Source organism: Thamnophis sirtalis, unplaced genomic scaffold (genome assembly GCF_051295495.1).
Source record: "Thamnophis sirtalis isolate CommonGarterSnake01/CBP01778 unplaced genomic scaffold, rThaSir2_p1.2 scaffold_1, whole genome shotgun sequence".
NCBI classification, from domain to species: Eukaryota; Metazoa; Chordata; class Lepidosauria; order Squamata; family Natricidae; genus Thamnophis; species Thamnophis sirtalis.
The window spans coordinates 75,397,902-75,419,340 of NW_028261381.1; the positions used below are offsets into that span (position 1 = coordinate 75,397,902).

Genomic DNA, 21,439 nt, shown 5'->3' on the forward strand with positions numbered 1-21,439 from the left:
TTGAGCAGGGGGATTTAGATTATCAAATTTTGGGTTTACTGGATGAGAATCTTGGAGATTTTAATTCAACACAGCTAGAAGTTATTATATTTTTTAGTGGATTTATTTTATTTAGGAGGGGGATGGACTAGAAGATCTCCAAAATCCCTTGCAACTCTGTTTTTCTGTTAAGTTAGTTCTTCTAAGCCATTCATATATTGCATGTTTGGTCACGATTATAAAGTGTTGTGATACATTTTTTTTCTCTGTTGTCTCAGGTTCCGCCAGGAGAAAGTGGGGGGATATGTAATTGCACCGAGTTAGTGTGTGTTACGGATAACATATGGGAGATGCGCCCTATTAAGTGCAAAAATCATACTAAGCCCACGTGTGCCAATAACCTTGCTCCTATAGAAGTATTGGATAAAGATGGATGTTGCTCGCACTGGGAATGTGACTGTGAGTACATATATTTGTATAAACAATTTTGATGTTCTCTTGAAGCTCAAGAGAGCTCTTCAAGCCAGTGGTGGGTTTCAAATTTTTTTGAAACCTCTTCTGTAGGTGTGGCCTCCTTTCCGGGTCCACTGGTGGAACCTCTTCTAACCGGTTCGGTAGATTTGATGAACCGGTTCTACCGAACTGGTGCGAACCGGTAGGAACCCATCTCTACTTCAAGCTATTGGACTGGTGTTGTATTGCACATACTGTATTACCTGAAAGAGCTGCTAATTCCTATAAATTGAACATGGAGTGAAGAGATTCAGGGATCAGTTTCAAGAGATGGTGTGATGAAAATGCATTTTATTTACATATCTGGATGTATTAAAGGAATACATGCAGATATGTAAATAAATAAATAAATAAATGAACTTAATGAATGAAACAAATAACAGTCTTTTAAAGAACAGATGCAGATAAATTTATCTGTATTTATTTACATATCTGCATGTATTAAAAGAATACATGCAGATATGTAAATAAATAAATAAATGAACGTAACCTAATGAAACCTTAGATTAGAAAATCTAACCAATTCAAATAAATCAAAATACTTTCCCCCCATCATATTCTTATTACCAAGCACTTGCTTAAAAAGTAGAAGGAAGGAAATAACAGTTTCCAGTGTGTTTTTCCCCCCCATTGAAATGCTTATGTCCCTCCTTGGGGATAATTCTGTACTTGAGAAGCAATGTGAGAATTTCTCTTTCTTCTGGAGAAATTTCAAATAATTGTCCACTCAGAGGTTTTTGGCTCCCAAATTTGTCAGACAATTTCAATATCCCATTTGTGCTCATCTCTGTAAATGAGAATGACAATGTTTAATTCCAATAACAGGTTTCTTGACAACTTTTTCTAGATTCCTAGACTAATTTATTCTCAAAATCTATTAGGAACCCTTGCCATTTCTTTTAGTTACTTATAGGAGTTCCCAGCAAATAATCAACTCTATTGTCTTTCTGAAGGCTATTGCACTGGCTGGGGAGACCCACATTACAAGACATTTGATGGCCTCGCCTACAGTTACCAAGGTAATTGTACCTATGTCCTAGTGGAAGAGATTGTTCCCACCATCCACAACTTTGGAATGTACATCGATAACTACCATTGTGATCCAGCGGAATCTGTCTCTTGTACCCGTACTCTCACCATAAAGCACGAGTCCCAGGAAGTGCAACTCAAAACGGTCAAACTGATTCCTATGAAAGTAGAGGTAGGTGTAGAATGGCTTACATTTCAGTACAAAATTGTAAATAATAGTTATGACTAGCAAATCTTTATTTACCTAGGTTCAGCTGAGAAGTTACTCTACCAACCCTGCAAACTCTAATGTTAATAGTGATCATATACTCTTGGGTAGCTTGACATTCTACAATATCTATATGGTGGAACATCTGTGTTATTTTTCGTCAGGTAGCCATGTCCATAGTTTGGAAGGAGGGAAGGTGGTTGAAAGCAGCCACATTGTTCTCATTCTTCAAGAAGAATGGCTTTTCTCTCCTATTTCTTTCAGGCAACTCCATGGCTTTTTCTTGTTCCTTTCACTAAATCCTTACTTGCCAGCATTATTCAGAGAATGTCTACCAAGTGGCTTCATGGATTTCACTACAATAGAATTTTGAAATGTATTTTCATTTAAAGCAGAGAGAGGAGGGATGTGGAAAGGAGGAAAGAACGAACTTCCAAAATGTTTAATGTGTAGCAAAGAACCTATGCAATGCCCTTCTTCAACTTTAAAAAAAATGGATTCAAAACTTAATAAATAAGCAAAATGGATTAGCAGCACCCAATAGCAATCATCCCATTTTGAGATAATAACCATCCACTCACTCAGGCACATTTGAGAAAAGTTTTTTATTAAGCTTTTGGGCCTGATCATAAGGTTTGCACAGTCTTGAAATTTAAATCAGCCCCAAGCTAGAAACCCAAAGATTGAATGACTTGTGCAGGCAAGTATGACTCCTTAGGTAGATGCAATTCCCACAGGACCCAAACCAAGTTTTAATAGTATGTAAGTCCATTGTTTATCTCCTTGGTTGACACACTAGCTGTCCTTTCTTTAAGTTTGGCAATTATAGATCTTTATGGGAAGGTACCTGATGTCCAATTACAAGTCTCAGTGCAATACTAACTTAGCTTGCTGGCAATATTCTATTGGCTTCCTTTCCTAAATGACTTATTTCCCAAGTAAAAGAAGTTGTTCTGTTCTCCTCCACTTTTACAAATAAAGTAAACTTATGGCTCCCCTATTCCCAGAAAGAATAGAACAAACTTGTGGAATATGACCTCAAATTAGCCACAGCCTATTATTCTCACAAATAATAAATAGTAAAACCAGCTTTTGAGCCTTGACCTAGTATTAGTCATGTCATATGGCATGGGTGTCAAACTTGATCATGTCATGTGATGTATTGTGATGTTTTTTTGCCTTTGGGGAGCTCGGGTGGGGGTGGCCTGCATGTGGTGCATCCAGCTTGCAGGCCGCCAGTTTGACATCTCTGTCATATGGGATCAATTGGCCTAATGTTAGCTATGGTCCATGGTACCATTTTAAGTTGCTAGTGTTATCTCAGTGAGCCTTGCACAGAGGCACATCTGGCTCAGAGATGGGTTGCTCACAGTTCGGCCGAACTGGTAGTGGAATTCAGGCCTGAGTCACAGAACCGGTAGAGACCCAGGCCGGCCACACTCCTGAATCGGTTTCCTCACTGCCGCTGGGCCATGCTATTTTGGATTTTAGTGACTGCACATGCGCAGTTCACTGTAAATTGTTCTGCGCATGCACAAAGAACGATTTTCAGTGAATAGCGCACACGCGTGTAGTGCGTAAAACTGGCAGCAACTCACCCCTGATCTGGATGTAAGGAAAATCTGCTTGCAGTACATTTATATTTGACATAATCATTTTATTGATGCCAGCTAGCATCTCTTTGTAGCAAAATACTCAATCACAGATAGGAAAAACCTATTACATCTAGTGCCAATCCTCCAAAATCAGTTTCAAACAGGAATTTGCTTGAAGTCTGATCTATCAAAATTGGAAATGTTGCTGAAAATTTATCTTTCAATGGGCCTTTGTGAAGCTGGTTTAAGCATTTGTTCCTCCTGCAGATATTTAGATATAGATTTCAATGATTGCATCAAAGCATGTGGGCCATTCAAGTTACTGAGGTTATGCGTTTAACATATGATCTTAAATTAGATTGTGTGGCCTATTTTAATTCTGATGCAGTATTTTATTGTTTTATACTGTTCTTAGTTATAGCCACATTAAAAATAAAACTACCACTATTACTATATTATTATGTTGTTATGTTGTTGCTGTTACCAAGATTTCATTATTTTCAGAAAGAATAAAATCAGTTTTAAATTGTGGCCTACTAATAACCAAAACTACAATCCCTTATTTTTCAATGGAATAAAGATGTCTTTAGCTAAACCAAGGCCTCCCATTTCAAAGCAGCATTTTTCTTTTTTTAAACCCCCTTCCTCTGCCCCAGCTTTAGTTTCTCAAAAGAAAGCATGGCCTTAGTAATCACAGTTACAAGCCATTCACAGTCCATATCTTAATACACCTTTAGTGCAAACTCACTCCAATCGTTCACTCAGTGTTGAGAATTTTATACCTGTTTCAGGCAAAGCAAATACACTTCCCCCCACCCTAATTCTATCATTCAGTTTTAAAAAGCACATTGAGCTCCCTCCCAATCTCTGCTGACAAAAATCCTAATTTGACCTGATAGCCAGTCCATCTGCCCCAGAAAGAGTGAATTTATAAATCAGGCTTCTCCCATTTCATGGATTCAAGCTGGGAAATTTCTGGCATACAGTTGGATTCATACCTTGCATCGAGCAGATCTCCCTGTATCTCCTAAGATCTTTACTCAAATTGTGACATGAATTTGTTGAAATAATAATTGAAACTGAACCACTAGTCTACCTCAGGCTGGGATGGTAGCTTTAGACAACAAATGTAGCATGTATATTTTAATGGTGAAATTAAAAAAAAATACTACCAGTTCTGTGCTTGATGGGCGTGGCAGGGAAAGGATATTGCAAAATCCCCATTCCCTCCCTACTCCTGGGAGAAATAGCAATAGCAATAGCAATAGCAGTAGACTTATATACCGCTTCATAGGCCTTTCAGGCCTCTCTAAGCGGTTTACAGAGAGTCAGCATATTGCCCCCAACAATCTGGGTCCTCATTTTACCCACCTCGGAAGGATGGAAGGCTGAGTCAACCCTGAGCCGGTGAGATTTGAACCGCTGACCTGCTGATCTAGCAGTAGCCTGCAGTGCTGCATTTAACCACTGCGCCACCTCAGAAAGGTATTGCAAAATCTCCATTCCCACCCCAATCTGGGGCCAGCTGGAAGTGGTATATGCCGGTTCTCCAAACTACTCAAAATCTCTGCTACTGGTGGTCCAGATCCTGTCAGAAACTGCTGGATGTCATCCCTGGTATATTTTTATTTTGCACATTCAGTCAATTATCATGTATTTAGTAGGCTCAGTTATATTATGGGATCCCCAGGCTAGTTGACAAAACCATGTTTTGAGTGCTTCCAGAGCCAGCATATATATAAAATTTTCTTAGGTATAGCATAATTAAAACATATGTATTTGGGGGGGGGGGTGTTATTTCATTCTAACCACAGTTCCTAATTAATTATATATTTTTCTGGCTTCTTGAATATTAGGTGACTGTGAATAATGTGGCAGTGGGTTTACCTTATGAAAAATATAGCCTGAAGATTCACAAGGCTGGTCTAAACTATGTGGTACAACTAACTAGATTGAAGATTAATGTAACATACAGTGGCATGGCTTTCACAATCCGGATGCCCTTTCAGATTTTTGCCAACAATACCCAGGGACAATGTGGTAAGAATGACTATCCTTATGTTTGTAAAATGAACATTGTAAAGTAAATGATTGCAAAACTATCTGGAACATATGAGCTAGACATTCTGACATAACTTAACATCCAAATGGCCAATTCTAACATTTATAAATTATGTAATAATAATTTGCATGTCATTATTTTTTTGCAACACTGAGGATTGTTGACATATATAAAAATGCAAGCATGCATAGGGAAAGTACAAAAGCTTTTGGTATTCAGCTGTGTGATTTTGTATGGTTACCCCCTTCAGTGTAAAGGTTATTGCTGACTTTTGCATATTACTGTTATTACAAATTTAGATAGCAAATTATTCTTCATCTAATAGTATGATGGAAGTGTAAGTATGAATTTTTGTGTGGTTCCTTTGTCACTCCAATTTAGGAAAATGCAACAACGTTATCGAAGATGACTGTATGTTAAGGAATGGGACTGTTATACCTTCTTGTGAAATAATGGCAGATGATTGGATTATTTCTGATCCAGAAAAGCCACATTGTCAACATATGCCCCCATCCCCACCTATAATTAATCCTGACTGCAAACCATCTGAGTTATGTGAGCTTCTAAAAGGAAGGTAAATAGTCTGAACGTTGCTTTCACATTTGATTTTTTTTTCCTGATTTTAAACCATACCATACACTTATGATTTGATTTTTCTCCAATAGCCTACTCTGATGAGCAATTTTATTTTAGAAACTCATAGTGTGCCTATATTTGTCATTCTGGGACCATTGACTTGTCTGCCTATCTCCCCCCCCATCTCTCTCTTTAATAAATTTACAGTTAGATCTAGTAGCATTGCTTTCATCACACCCTCAACTCATTCATGAAATGATCTTGTCATTATCTGTCCTGAAATAAAAACAATATTTTCTCTCTTAAATTGATACCACCCAACCATAGTGTCATGGTGTGGAACATTTAGAGCTTTTTGTCAGACATATAATGGTCAGCTGATCAGTTATAGTTATCAGTAGAGGTTCATTTGGGAAGTGTTGGATCAGCAAGGTGATACAGAAAATTGTAACTCTTTGCTACATTCCAAGTTGTCCAAAATTTTATAACTCAAACTGGATAGGGTTTATATCTGGCCATAAAAGCTTACATTATTTTCCCTGCTAGCTTAGTAGAATGTTCACTATATTTATGTAAGGTATCTGGAAGATGAACATTTACCTTGAAGAAATGTTTCTTTAGCATCCATGACTTCATATTTATTATATATTTACATATTTATCCAGTTTATTTGAGAAATGCCATCCCATTGTTGACGTTAAAAGCTACTACGATGCCTGCGTATTTGATAGCTGCAGAGCGCCCAACCAATTCATAGAATGTGCAAGTCTTCAAATTTATGCAGCAACCTGCACAGATCAGGGGGTTTGCATTGACTGGAGAGGACATACCAACAACGCATGTCGTAAGTGTCTCCATTTCCAAAATTTGTCTGGAACTTATCTGTATCCCCTTCCCTGACTTGGATTGTGAGCCGCCCTGAGTCCCCTTCGGGGAAAAGGGCGGCATATAAGTGCAATAAATTCAATTCAATAAGTTCAATTCAATTCAACTGAATAAACAACTACAGGACGTGCCTTTCCAAACAACATATCCCACTTTAGTGGGAGAACATCAGTGAAATTGTGTACAGTAATTTGAAATATCTTACATCACTTTGGTGACTGTATTTTCTATTGTTGGAGACTATTCTTTTTTTTTCTTGAAACATGTCCAATCTGTCTGAATGAAAAAGTGGGATGTGGAGAATGGGGACAGGTCCCCTTCTATTTCTCTTCTCTTTTGCTAGCATCTCCTGTGTTCTCTCCAATATACTCAATTACTCATTCTCCTAATATGCGGGGAGCCTATGCAGGAGAAATTAGATCACTTCATACATCAGAGGTAATGTCCTATGTGAAATGCTCATCCCATCAAGAGAAGAAAAGGTGTAAAACAAATTGGATAGTAGAAAAAAAGTGAGCTTTTTCTGTAATCATAGATAGCAATAGCAGTAGACTTATATACCGCTTCATAGGCCTTTCAGGCCTCTCTAAGCGGTTTACAGAGAGTCAGCATATTGCCCCCAACAATCTGGGTCCTCATTTTACCCACCTCGGAAGGATGGAAGGCTGAGTCAACCCTGAGCCGGTGAGATTTGAACCGCTGACCTGCTGATCTAGCAGTAGCCTGCAGTGCTGCATTTAACCACTGCGCCACCTAGAGCAGAAGATAACTTTGTAATCATATTTGCAAAGGAAATCAGAAGCTTCTTTCTATTTCTTTGTACCCTTTCTCTTCATTTTTCTTTCTCTCTTTCTTTGTTATCTTCATTCTATATCAGTTTATGTTAGTTTTTTAGTTCTCCTTAAAACATTTAATTAAAAATGTATATAAAAAAGAGAGAGGGGTGGAAGAGGTCCAGAAAGGAAGACGTATAGGCCAATTAATCTATTTCTACCATCTTCTCCCTTCTCCTGCTTCTAAGGGGTAACAAAGTGTGTCTCCCTCCTTAGCTTAATCTTATCTCCTAGCTCATGAATGCATCTTGGATTGATCTTCATAGCACAAGCATGAAAATTACATTATTCCCCAAATGTGGTATCCAAAGGTAGTCCCAAAGAATGTAAAATCGGCTAAATTTTGCTACACTTTATTTTGGAAAGTGTTATCATTCATCCATTGTATCATCTTCATCTGTATCCTCCCTCCTTTTTTAATTTTTTTTTCCAGCCATTAACTGTCCATCCCATAAAGTGTACGAAGCATGTGGTCCTGCTGTAGAAGAAACTTGCAAATCAAGGTAATTCATTTTCTGACATTCCAGACTCAGAATTATTTAAATGTGATTATTTTTGCAGTGTTGTTTAATATCATATGCCTGTGTGTCATCTTAGATAGCAGGATTCCTATCCTGTTAGAAGAAATCAAGAACTCAGTTTTTGAGTGAGATGAGCAGCCATATAAATGTGATAAATAACTAAATGAAAACTTTTAAAATTCTGGATCTGGCTTAGAAAACTGAAATATATAATTTATGAATGCATACCCTACAATTTACACATTTATTGGGGCAGACATTTAGAATAGAGTAGAGTAGAGCAGAGCAGAGCAGAGCAGAGCAGAGTAGAGTAGAGTAGAGTAGAGTAGAGTAGAGTAAAATAGAATTCTTTATTGGCCAAATGTGATTGGACACAAAAGGAATTTGTCTTTGATGTATATGCTCTCAGTGTACATAAAGAAAAGAAAAATAAAATACATTAATCAAGAATGATAAGACACAACACTTAATGATAGTCATAGATTACTAATAAGCAATCAAATTATACTAGGAAACAAATGAAACAATATAAATTTTAAAGTCACAAGCAACATGGTTATGGTCATAAGTGGGAAGAGATAGGTACTAGGAAGAAAGAGAAGAATAATAGTAATACAGTCTTAGTAGGTAATATGACAGTATAAGTCATTTAGTATAAGAAACATATTCCTCCCTGCCCTCTGAGTTGTCCTATGATTCTAGGAAGCAACACTTGACAGATACTACACTTGTCCTTCCATATGTAAGGATCTTTAATTAAAGCTGTAAGTTTTTGTTAGATATGTAAATAATTGTTGATTCTTTTACCCCATTCTGTTGTAGCTTAACAGGACAAAGCCAGACACAACAAATGGAAGGGTGCTTCTGTCCTAATGGGACAAAACTTTATGACACTGCTATGGATGTATGTGTGGAAACATGTGGTAAGTTTGGGTTCTGACTCTTCTTTTTCTCAAACATATGTAGGATGTACTCCAATATATGCTTGCATCTGGGAGTAAAACTCATTGAACTCAATGGACTTTATTTCTCAGTTGGCAAGCATAAATTTACATTTCTACTGTTCTTATTAATACAATTTAAATAATAGAAATTATCTTAGCATTAACAGAAATATCTTTGTTTTTAGGATGTGTTGGACCAGACAATATTCCCAGAGAGGTAAGCAACATGTCTGTTTCTTATGCATGAGTTTGACAATGAACTCTATATTTTCTGGAATAGGTTTGCTTTATGATATAATTCTTTTTTCCCCATTAGCTTTATTTTACATTATACTTGCAGAGCTTATCCATGCTAATAAAGCTACTGTATGTGATGAAGAATTTGAGGAGGCTAGCTTCATCAGGGATGCACAGACTTTTGCTTAGCAGAAAGTCACTGTCCTATATGAAAGTCGCCAGTATTATATGAGTGCCAAGACTTTGAAACAATCAAACAAACAAACAAAATCTATTGATGATGACAGCTAGGGTAATAATACGTATATTAAGGTTTATTATAAATCTTACAGGAATTTCAATGAGTCAACAGATTATTAGATTACTAAACGCAAGATGGTGGTGGCAATTGTATGCAATTTATATGTTGCCCAAAGTCACCTTGGGTAGTGAGATAGCTGGCATCTAAATTTAGTAAATAAATAATAATATCAAAACTCCAGCCCTTTTTATGTGCATCATGTATAAAAAGGTTCTGAGATTCTGTCAAGGGAATGGAGCTGCCATTTTTAGTTTTTACCTGCCAATGCCCCTACCCAATGAGTTGAGTAATCCCTTCTGTTAACTCCTAGAAATTCCTGTAACATTTATGATAGTCCTTCAATGGTGCATGTAGGTGGGATCAGGTTAATGCTGCTTGATATTCTGTAGGTTCTTACGCTATTAACCAGTTACTCTTTCTCATTGACAGTATGGGGAGACCTTTCAGTTTGACTGCAAAGACTGTATTTGCCTGGAAGGTGGAAGTGGCATTACCTGTGAACCCCTCAAGTGTCCAGTACCAGATCGTGAAGTACAGTGTGAAGGAGAAGGATATCATAAGATCACCCAAATTAATCCTGATGACAAATGCTGTTCAGACATCGTGTGTGGTGAGTATGTCCATGTGTGTAGCAAAGGTCAATCATAGTGATACTGTGTGACCTATATTCTATACATTTAGCAATAGCAATAGCACTTAGACTTATATACGCTTCATAGTGCTTTACAGCCCTCTCTAAGTAGTTTATAGAGTCAGCATATTACTCCCAATAATCTGGGGCCTCATTTTACTGACCGTAGAAAGATGGAAGACTGAACCAATCCTGAGCCACTCAGATTCAAACTCCTGGAGTGAGCAGTGAGTTAGCCTGCAGTACTGTATTCTAACCATTATGCCACAATGGCCACCATTTATTTCTTAATGTCATCTCTCTTGGGCAACCAGGCTAGAATTTGTCAGTGTAGAAAATATAATTGTATTTCAAGTGAGGTGCATTTGTGGTCCAACTCATTTATAAAGCACTAGCCATTGCCCAGGTATTTATTTATAGGGGGAAATGTCAGAACCAAACGTAATTTCTAATATTGGATTTTCCCCTTTACTAGAGGGTTCTCAGTGAAATTCTGTACAGTAATTTGAAACATCTTACTTCATTTAAGTGACTGTATTTTCTATTGTTGGAGACTGTTTTTCTTTTTCTTGAAATATGGCCAATCTGTCTGAATGAAAAAGTAGATGTGGAGAATGGGGACAGGTCACCTTCCATTTCTTTTGGAGTACTGTGAAGCCATTATATATATATATATATATATATATATATATATATATATATATATATATAAAATTACAAAGTAAGCTAACAATAAGATTTTCTCATTAAAGTTTTTTCAATCTGTAGTAGAGTCTCTAAACTTAAAGACTTCCCAAGAATACAGCTGCTTTATTCTGCAATAGATTATACTTAGAAGACAAAGGATAATTTGCCAATGTGGAAGTTGAATTTTTCCTTTCTCCGTTGTAGTGTGCAACACCACTCAATGTACGACCAAACCTCCTCAGTGTGATCCAGGATTCATAGCTGTTGCTAACACCACTGAAGAACAGTGTTGTCCTTCTTATCAATGCAGTAAGTCTTTTTTAACTAACTTCGGAAGGATGAATACGGCTTTGGAAAATTCAGTTTGAGACTTTGATCCTAAATGTGTTACGTTAGAATTATGTCCAGTTATTATCAATCGAAATTGTCTCCACAAAATATTTATTTTATCACCTAACATTTATCAGTTGAAAGCAAATCAAATTTAGAGAACAGGTACCTTGCAATGAACTACATAATATCCTGCTCACAGATTTAAAAAAAAATATCCTACCATACCTATAAATTTGCCTTTTTTTCTTGCCATCTGTAATATACCTGATTTATACATCCTTGTTTTTATGTATTAATTTGAACAATACATAATATTAATACATAATAATACCTATCCACTTTGAGTTTGTGTGAACCTCAGTAGCAAATTCTATGGAGGTGATAATTAGGAATTAAGACCTTGGTTCACTCTCCCCAAAACTCCCACCACTGGCCATGTTGAGATTGCTAGTGGTTTTAAAACAAACTGTTTGGATAACCATAGATTCCTATAAGGTACTGCACAGTTCAGAGTGTTTAGAATAAACAAACAAACAAATAAATAATGATATCGTCAGTAGGCCTCAGTAAATGCCATAATTGGGGTGAAAAGATGAGAAAATGTGTTGTTACTTTACTTAACATTACCTAGTAGAGAAAGTATATCAACAATAATGTACGGCTACTTTTAAGCAAAGAGCATAAAGTACTGACAAATATTTTTAAACAATCATTTTCTCTAGATCCTAAAGAAGTGTGTGTGAAGGATGGTAACGAATACAAGGTAAATTTTTCCTTTCTTCTTAAGAGGGATTTTTTTAAAAAAATTAATCAAACTCATAGCCTACCTTTTATCAAAGTTGCAACTCCAGAAGGCTTGTTTGTAAAGGTAAATAACAAGAATGAGTTATAACTGAAAGTTAGTGAGCATCACATCACGGAAAATAGCAAAACCAAGGAAAGAGTTGTAGAAGACTGACCTCAGGTAAGATGCCCAAGGCATTCTGGGATAACCAGGATTCCAGCACATAGTCAGTTAACCTGCTTTTAGAACCAACTCACTTATCCTGTTTTTGCACTGAGGTCTTTCAGGACACACATAGTACATATCTACTTAGGAATAAATTTTATTGAAATTGATACTGTAGAAAACTCTATGCATGTTTTTAAGCAAATAGGCCCCATTGAGCACAGCAGGACTTGTTTCTGTCTAGACCAAGACTTGTGAGTCTGTGGCCCACAAACTGGAAAAGTCCCCTCAACAGATTATGCTGGAAGTATTGTGTTGGCCAGTTGGGAGAAGTTGTAGTTGTGCAGTGTTGTTTTCAATTATATTCTGCTTGCTAGGTTTTTTTAAAAGTTTTTTTTTATTAAACACACATTAAAACATTGGACAGTGCAACTGTCCTGGCAATGTTTTTGCCATACATACTAAAATATAAAATTAAATATTATAACCACCATGCCTATTTACAATTGGTCTATTCAGCATTTACAAATATAAAGATATTGTATTTCCATCCATGTTGCTTTGTTCTTATCTTATATATTTTTACTGGTACAATTTCATACATCATTCTAATCTCCATTCTATAAATCTTAGTCATTGCTTATTTTTGGTATTTCCTTTTTTGTTCCAACCATCAATAAAATTTATCCCAGATCTTATAATATTCTGATTTGTCTTTGTTCTTCAATTCCCACGTCAGTTTACCCATTTTAGCACAAACAGAATTTTCCTAATTACTTCCTCTTCTTGTGGAATTTTCCTGTTATCCCTGTTTTGGGCAAAGACCATTCTTGCTGCTGTAATAATATGTATTATTAAGTAGATTACCCCCTTGTTATGTTTATCGTTTATGATTCCCAAAATAAATAGTTCTGGTTTGAATTCTATTCTGTATCTATAACTGTTGGCTAGTTTAGCAGTAAGCTGAACCAAACCATCTCTGGCTTTGAGATGGAGGGTGGAGAAGGAATGAGGAACTCTTATCTCCAAGGCAAACATTGATTGACAAAGCTCTTCTGTGGCTCAGAAGCACAATATGCTTTAAAGTGAGACATAGGATTCTGCAGACTCAAATGGCTGATCAGAACAATGTTTTCAACCATGCTGGGTAGTGCAAGTGACCAAAACAGAGGAAGAGTAATGAAGAACTGGGCTTGCAAAAGGGCATATATAAGCCCCATTAGGAAGTTGTAGAAATGAAGTGGAGGATAGGGCTGTAGTGCTGTCATGACCGATTTGTGATGGGAAGTGGGAGGACAGTCATGAGAATGGGACTGAGAAGCCTTCAAAGATGTTCAATTGAATCCTCAATTCTTACCTAAACAGGCATTATGAAACAAAATAAAAAGAGGCAAAAGCATAAATGGATTAATAGTAAAGGGATATCAGCCTTCTGGGTAAACCAGATAGGAAACATGATTAGATGAGTTAATTCTTCTTTATTGTAAGGCTACGTTAACAGACTATGCAAATCTGAAGTACAAGCTACTAGCTGAATTTTTGACCATCCAATTAACTAAATTTCTTTCTCTGACTGTTAAGCCACTAGGGGCTCTTGCCTCTCTTGTCTGATCATTTCCTAGGCAATATCGCTTTTCCCACCCTGAAGGTCATTCTCAAACACCATTACAAGGGAATAGTAAAGTAGACAAATTTATTTCAAATAGCAAGAATTGAAATAAAGGGTTAGAGGCTTAAGAATCCATGTAATACATTCCAAAATCTCAGCAAATTCTCTAATCCCCAGTGGCCTTTCTCATATCAGAGTTTCAATAATTTTGTAACAAAGATACTACATCAGATCTGCTTCACCTTATTCTTTGCTAATGAATGAATCCCCCTGTTTTGTTCCAGCCTGGTTCAGAAGTCTTAGGAAGCAAGTGCGAAAAGTGTAAATGCACAAATAAACAGAACAGCACCACTCTTCTGAATATCATAGAGTGTAATGTTATCCCATGCAACGTGAAATGCCAGGAGGTAAGTAGTTCCACTTATATAAGCAGACAAAGTAATATGTGGGAAAAACAAGAGGACAAGCAGGATTGTGGAAGAACTGTTCCCTGTAACCTAATTTGTGACATTCCCAAGCTTGAGGACAAGCTTCACTGTTAGATAGAGTGAAGTAGCCATTTCTGACAGTGGACGTGCTCAGCTAAGAACAGCACTGAGGATGTAGCAGAATAGATGTCTTCCCATCCAAGCTAGCACATTGTCCCCAGATGGACTGAAAGCTGTCATTCTGCAGCCAATATTCAAGCAAGATGTCCCCCTCAAAACAATCAGTTTATGCATGCAACTAGAATAGAGAGATTTTCATCCTTTGCCTTTAGAAGGCAAAGTATCTTGGGTCAACCATAAAGAACAAAATATCATTAAGGAAGGAAGAAACCCAAGGTGGAAAAAGAAAGCCAAAACAGTTCAAAAAAAGAGAATTGAACATTGTTGATAGGTCCCAAAGGAGGAAGTAGAAATCTTGGTAGTAAAGTGGTTGAATGGAGGAAGGAAGGCAAGTAGAAGTTGTATGACAATCTCATCAATCATATTACTGTGATCACCTGGAATTACAGGAATTGCAACCCCAAATATCTAGAATTAGGATTTCAAATTAAGCAATAGCTGGTTCTAATAATAATGTGTGACAATGAGTACATTTGGGGACAGACTGGCTCAGAGACACTGTGCCTTCTTTATGATTTCTTTTACTTAAGAACTGAACTAGAGCTTGTCCTAGCAGAATCTCCCTGTCATAACAAGCAGTGCCAAGGACCTCAATCTGCTTTGCCAGGAACCCAATCCCTTTAGTCTCAATGCCCAGCCACATGTATAGGGAATTTGGGGCAAAGCAGAAGTGTGTCTAATAGGGGCTAGCCTTTCAGTGCCCTGGAACAAAAATGTTGTGTCATTCCATACCCATCTTGCTGGCTGCTCTTTCATAGGTTGCCCTACCCAACCAAGATTATAGATCTTGTTGAAACCACCAGAGCTTCATATTAACCTAATGTCTTCAAGGCTCACTTCCAAGGCTACAGCATCAAAGATAAGCCCCTTATTTACCTGCGCCTCTTTGGCCCAGATGCAAAAAACAGACACCACACCCTACAGAAAAGCACCAGAGAGGCTCCCTTGCTGGTAAGAATCACATGTGCCATGCTATTCATGGACAACAAATTCGTTAAAAATTCTACCCTTTGTGGGAAAAATCTACCCAGGTAGGAGATGTCTTCTGATCTCAGAAGACCAGTTGATCTTCCTTAATTAGTCCAGAATCTCTGCCTTTTATGATAGTCTTAGGCAAAGATATTGAGAAAATAAGTCACTATCTGCTCTCTAGGCTGGAGGTAGCTTGACCTACTCTATTTCTGCCAGTCTTGAAGGCACAGCAAAGCAATTGAACAACCAGTTGGCATTAATGGATCATGCTAGTAAGATATAACAGCTCCATCTGGAAGAACCAGATTGCCTACCTCAGAACAGAGCACTGAAGAAAGGCTCTAATGGCTGTCTGGAATTTCAATAGGAATACTTGGTTTTATTAAATCATTTTAAAGTCCTATTTGAACATCACAATTGTGTATATCTTTCTCTGTAGGGCTATTCTCCTATTCCACACCCTGGTGAATGCTGTCCAACATGCGTGCAGACAAGTTGTGTTATAAGAACAATAGAAAATGACATTGTCATCCTAAGAGTAAGTTTATTTATATTTTATAATTATCTTCAGGTGGTAATGGTTTAAGTTTAGGTTTAGATTTATTGGATTTATATGCCACCCTTCTCCCAAAGAACTCAGGGCAGCGTACAACATAAAAACACATATTACAAAATTTAAAAGAAAGATTAAATAGAATATCCAAAAAAAACCAATAGACATTGACAATGAGATTTAGAAATTAAATTAAAATTAACAATTAAAATTAATAATTTATTTTATTCAGGCCAGGCCGGCTTGCTGGAAAAGCCAACTGTTTAGGGCATGGCAGAAGGACCGGAGGTCGGGGATTATGTGAAGCTCCGGGGGCAGCTCATTCCAAAGGGAAGGCGCTCCCACAGAGAAGGCTCTCCCCCTGGGGGTTGCCAGCTGACCCTGCCTGGCTGACGGCACCCTGAGGAGGCCAACTCTGTGGGATCATACTGGATGGTGGGAAGCTACCGGTGGCAGTAGGTGGTCTCGCAAGTATCCTAGGCCTTAGCCATGGAGCACTTTAAAGATCATAATTAACACCTTGAATCTCACCCGGAAAACAACCGGCAACCAGTGCAGGCCGCCTAAAAGGGGTGTAACATGGGAGCACCTAGGTACCCCCATGACAACCCGCGCGGCCGCATTCTGGACCAGCTGAAGCCTCCGGGTGCTCTTCAAGGGCAGCCCCATGTAGAGAGTGTTACAGTAGTCCAGGAGAGAAAGGATGAGGGCATGAGTGACTGTGCACAGGACATCCCGATCCAGGAAGGGGCGCAACTGGCGTACCAAGCAAACCTGGTAAAAGGCCCCCCTAGTCATGGCCATGAGGTGTTCTTCTAAACTAAGCCGCGTATCCAGGAGGATTCCCAGATTGTGGGCCCTCTCTGAGGGGGCTAAAATTTCTCCCCCTATCATCAAAAATGGTACAAGATGCACAAATCAGGATGACGGGAACCACAGCCACTCAGTCTTGGAGGGATTGAGCTTGAGCATGTTTGTCCCCATCCAGATCCGTACAGCCTCCAGGCATCGGAACATCACGTCGAGGGCATCATTTGGGTGGTTTGGGATAGAGATGAAAAGTTGGGTATCATCAGCATATTGATGATACCATACCCCAAAACCACAGATGATCTCACCCAGTGGTTTCATGTATATGTTGAACAGGAGGGGTGAGAGAACTGACCCCTGGGGCACCCCACAAGTGAGGCACCTTGGGGTCGATCTCTGCCCTCCAGTCAACACGAACTGCGATTGATCCGACAGGTAGGAGGAGAACCACAGCAAAGCGGTGCCCCCCACTCCCAACCCCCCAAGTTATCGCAGTAGGATACCATGGTCGATGGTATCAAAAGTCGCCGAGAGGTCTAATAGAACCAGGAAAGAGGAATAACCCCTGTCCTGGGCCCACCAGAAATCATCAACCAATGCGACCTATGCTGTCTCTGTGCTTTACCTGGACCTGAAACCTGACTGAAACGGATCCAGATAGGCAGCTTCGTCCAGGTACTGGGGAAGCTGACGTGCTACCATGCTCTCAACAACCTTCGCTACGAAGTGAAGGTTGGAGACCGGACAATAGTTAGCTAAAGAGGCTGGTCTAGGGAAGGCTTCTTAAGGAGGGGCCTCACCACCGCCTCCTTCAATATGGTGGGAAAGAACCCCTCTCTCAATGGTAATCACCTGGAGCCAGCCTCGTGTCACCTCCAGGGAAGCCAAAACTACCCAAGAGGGACACGGGTCCAGCACACAAGTGGCAGCACTGAGTCTCCCCATAATCCTGTCCATGCCTTCAGGAGTCACAGGGTCAAACTCATCCCAGATAGTTTCCACAAGATTCATCCCTGTGAACTTGCCCGAATCTACCCAGTCAGAGTCTAAGCCTGTCCAAATCTGAGCGATTTTATCCTGCAGATACTGAACAAATTCCTCAGCCCTACCCTGAAAGGGGTCTTCCCCAGTTCCTTGATTAAGTAAGGACCAGGTCACCCTAAACAGGACAGCTGAGCAGTTATCTGTGGAAATGATAAGAGCGGAAAAATGTTGCTGTTTTGCCGCTTTTATTGCCACTAAGTAGGATTTAATATGAATTCTTACTAGTGTTCAATCGGATTCGGACTGGCTGGCTCTCCAATCACTCTCTAGGCGTCTTTTCCGCCGTTTCATCTCCCGGAGCTCCTCAGTAAACCAGGGAGCTACCCAGGATCGGCACCGGGTCAGAGGTTGCAAAGGCACAACGCCGTCCAAGGCCCTAGTGGCCGCTCTATCCCAGGCTTCCGCTAGAGCTTCAGTCGAACGGTGAGCAAGGGATTCAGGAAAAGTCCCAAGCTCCATCAGGAACCTTTTAGGGTCCATCAGGCGCCTGGAGCGGAACCATTTAATTGGTTCCACCTCCCTGCGGCGAGGGGTGGCAGTATAGAAATCAAGCCTAAGGAGGAAATGATCTGACCATAGAAGGGTTGGATAGAAATATCCCCTTAATCTAGATCATTGATCCACTGTCCAGAGACAAAAATCAGGTCGAGCATGTGTCCCCTGTTATGAGGGGATTCTTGAATTAACTGAGTTAGTCCATAGCTATCATGGAAGCCATGATCTCCCAAGCTGACTCGGATGTCTCGCCAATGGAAGGCAATGCTTTTCTTGGCATTGCTACATGCTAGAATGTGAAAAAATGTTGGGGGGGGGGAATTGAAGATTTGTCACTGCATCAGAACCGTCTCATGATTTTCCTTAATCCACTATCCTTACAATATCTAGGCATCTATGCAAAATTTCTCCAGAGGATATGCATTCAGATTAAGCACAAATGGAAAAAAACAACTAATGCATTTCCATTGAGTTTATAGTTATTATTATACAGAATCAATGCAAAAATGATATAAGAAATGACTATGGGAATATTCATATCTAATTTTTCCACTTATAAGAAATGGGTTTTTGCATATTCGTATCTATTTTTCCCCAATTTATTTTGTCTAGTTCACTGTTGTAGTTTGAGGGTATGAGGTCCTGAGTGGGTTGTTCAATTGTGCCTACAAGCATCAACAGGGTTAGTCTTGATGGAAATTGCAAGAAAAATAATGGTAACTCGAGGCACACAAATCTCAATAAAACAAGGGCGAGGGAAATTGAGTAAAGGTTAGAATGGAAATAATAAAATGAATGTGGCTTATAAATCAAAAGTTGAAAAACTTCATTCCTTTACATTTTTTTTAAATTTCCTCCAATTTTCTCTTTCTGTTCTATCCTTCTGCTACTGACAAAGGAGCTTCCTTGCTTGGTCTCTTCTCTGCACTTTCTAGCATCTCAATATCTTTTTTCTATCATGGCGACCAAAACTGATGCAAGATTCCAAGGCCTCATACCAAGGCATTATAAAATGGTATTAACACTTCACGGGATCTTAATTCTATTCCTCTGTTAATGCAGCCTAAGTCTGTGTTGGGTTTTTTTGGCAGCTGCTGCACACTGCTGGCTCATATTTAAGTGGTTGTCCACTAGGACTCCAAGATCCTTCTCACAGTTAGTACTATTGAGCCACTTGCCACTTATTCTATACCTGTTCATTTGGTTTTTCTTGCCTAAATGTAGAACCCTACTTTACCCACCACTGAATTTCATTTTGCTAGATAGGCCCCAATGATCAAGTCCCTCTAGATCAGTGGTTCTCAACCAGTGTGTCGCAATGCCTTTGAGGGTCAAATGACCCTTTCACAGGGGTCTCCTAAGACCATTGGAAAACACATATTTTCAAAAAAATAAGGAAAACATAAAATAATTTTATGGTTGGGGGTCACCACAACATGAGGAAGTGTATTAAAGGGTCGCGGCATTAGGAAGGTTAAGACCTTTAGATCCTTCTGTATCTTGAGTCTATTCTCTAGATTGTTGACTATTCCTGCCAGCTTGGTGTTGTCTGCAAATTTAATGAGCTCTCTCTCTACCACTTCATCTCACAGCCTTATTGATTTGGCCCTCCTCACCAGTCCCCGTTTTTCATGTGGCCCTTAGGAAAATTAATTGCCCACCCCTGTTCTATAGCCTCTCATGTCTCAAGTATGAGTGGCACAATTGGTGGAGAAAGGATTTATCATATTAATTAATTTTCATTAATAGGATGCCTCATTGAATGTCTACTCTGCTCTTTGTGAGAAGAAAGGTTTTTAACAAATAGGAATCTCTTTAGTCCTGAACTTATTTCCTTCTTCCAAACAGCCTGGTGAAAGTCGGAATGATCCAAAAGACAACTGTACTATTTACAGCTGTACGAAGATTCACAGGCAGCTGATTTCCTCTACCTCTGTGATTCAGTGCCCAACATTTGATGAGAATAAATGCCAACCGGTGAGTTAAAAGTTGAACCTACACATATGATGTTGGGGTGGGGGTGTGTTACTTGATTCAGATTGAATAGGGTAGAAGCAAAAGTTGATATTTTATGTGGCTTGCTGGAACAATGTAGCAATTATTACTGAAAAATAAGCAAGCAAACAAAGATGGTTCAGGCTGGAAAAGTTGATCATTTAAAGACAATTAATTATTCTTAAACATGATTTATTCATATTGAAGTATCACAGCACAACCCATAAGATCAAAGGTCAGAGGTTTCAAGAGTTCATTCCCAGAAGTCCTCTGAGTTTATAGCTCCTGGCCTGCCCTTTGTTAGGGGAGTGGCTTGCAGCTTCTCCTGTCACTGGCCATCTTCCAGAGAGTGTCTCATCTGGCATGTTCAGCCCATTGTATAAGATAAGACACTCAGCACCCATAATTGCCAGTGAAAGGAGAAAAATGAATGGGAAAATGAAACAATTCTTCTAGAATTTCAGTATAAAAGTATGTAATGAAAGGTTTTAGGCCTTTCTTCCCCTTTGAGAAACAGATTCATCTCACAAGAGATAAACAACATTAAACTTTAGGGTGCTTTGTTTTTTAAAGAAGGAAACTATAAATGTTCTTTTAAACTTTAAAAAGATGCAATGGTATGTGGGAATGACCTTCGGAGATAATTGAAACACCTGCAGCCTAGGTAGAGGGTCTTCAAGGTCATTCCCACATATTACCACAATGTCTCAAGCATTATTCATTATGCTATGCTGATGATGTTGAAAGAAATAGATATAATTTGCAGAGAAAGATATCAACTGACAATCTAATCTTATACCAAAAGGATATTGCTGCTGCTGCTGCTGCTACTGCTACTGCTACTGCTACTGCTACTGCTATTGCTGCTGCTGCTGTTGTTGTTGTTGTTGTTATTATTATTATTATTCACAACAACAGAATTGTATCACACTGGCCAGTTGTTTCGCCGGATTTGGCATTGATTACTAGTCGGGTCCCACCCAGGGGCCTAGGACGTCGTAATGTATTTTTGTAATATGCGTGCAGATCCAAGCAGTGCGGCTTTTTGCATTTGACTGATGATGATGATG

At 38.9% G+C, this 21,439-nt stretch overlaps 1 protein-coding gene across 1 annotated transcript in view; it reads left to right on the forward strand.

Annotated features, from left to right (window-relative positions):
* MUC2 (mucin 2, oligomeric mucus/gel-forming) overlaps positions 1 to 21,439 on the forward strand; it is a 77,251-nt gene that overhangs the window by 51,516 nt on the left and 4,296 nt on the right. Inside the window, exons 32-45 of the mRNA XM_087704116.1 lie at positions 258 to 438; positions 1,446 to 1,693; positions 5,181 to 5,364; positions 5,768 to 5,960; positions 6,628 to 6,806; positions 8,114 to 8,183; positions 9,024 to 9,124; positions 9,331 to 9,362; positions 10,113 to 10,293; positions 11,206 to 11,310; positions 12,057 to 12,097; positions 14,177 to 14,299; positions 15,912 to 16,010; positions 20,223 to 20,351. Of these exons, the coding sequence (XP_087560242.1) occupies positions 258 to 438; positions 1,446 to 1,693; positions 5,181 to 5,364; positions 5,768 to 5,960; positions 6,628 to 6,806; positions 8,114 to 8,183; positions 9,024 to 9,124; positions 9,331 to 9,362; positions 10,113 to 10,293; positions 11,206 to 11,310; positions 12,057 to 12,097; positions 14,177 to 14,299; positions 15,912 to 16,010; positions 20,223 to 20,351 (1,866 nt within the window). The remainder of the gene's footprint in view (positions 1 to 257; positions 439 to 1,445; positions 1,694 to 5,180; positions 5,365 to 5,767; positions 5,961 to 6,627; positions 6,807 to 8,113; positions 8,184 to 9,023; positions 9,125 to 9,330; positions 9,363 to 10,112; positions 10,294 to 11,205; positions 11,311 to 12,056; positions 12,098 to 14,176; positions 14,300 to 15,911; positions 16,011 to 20,222; positions 20,352 to 21,439) is intronic.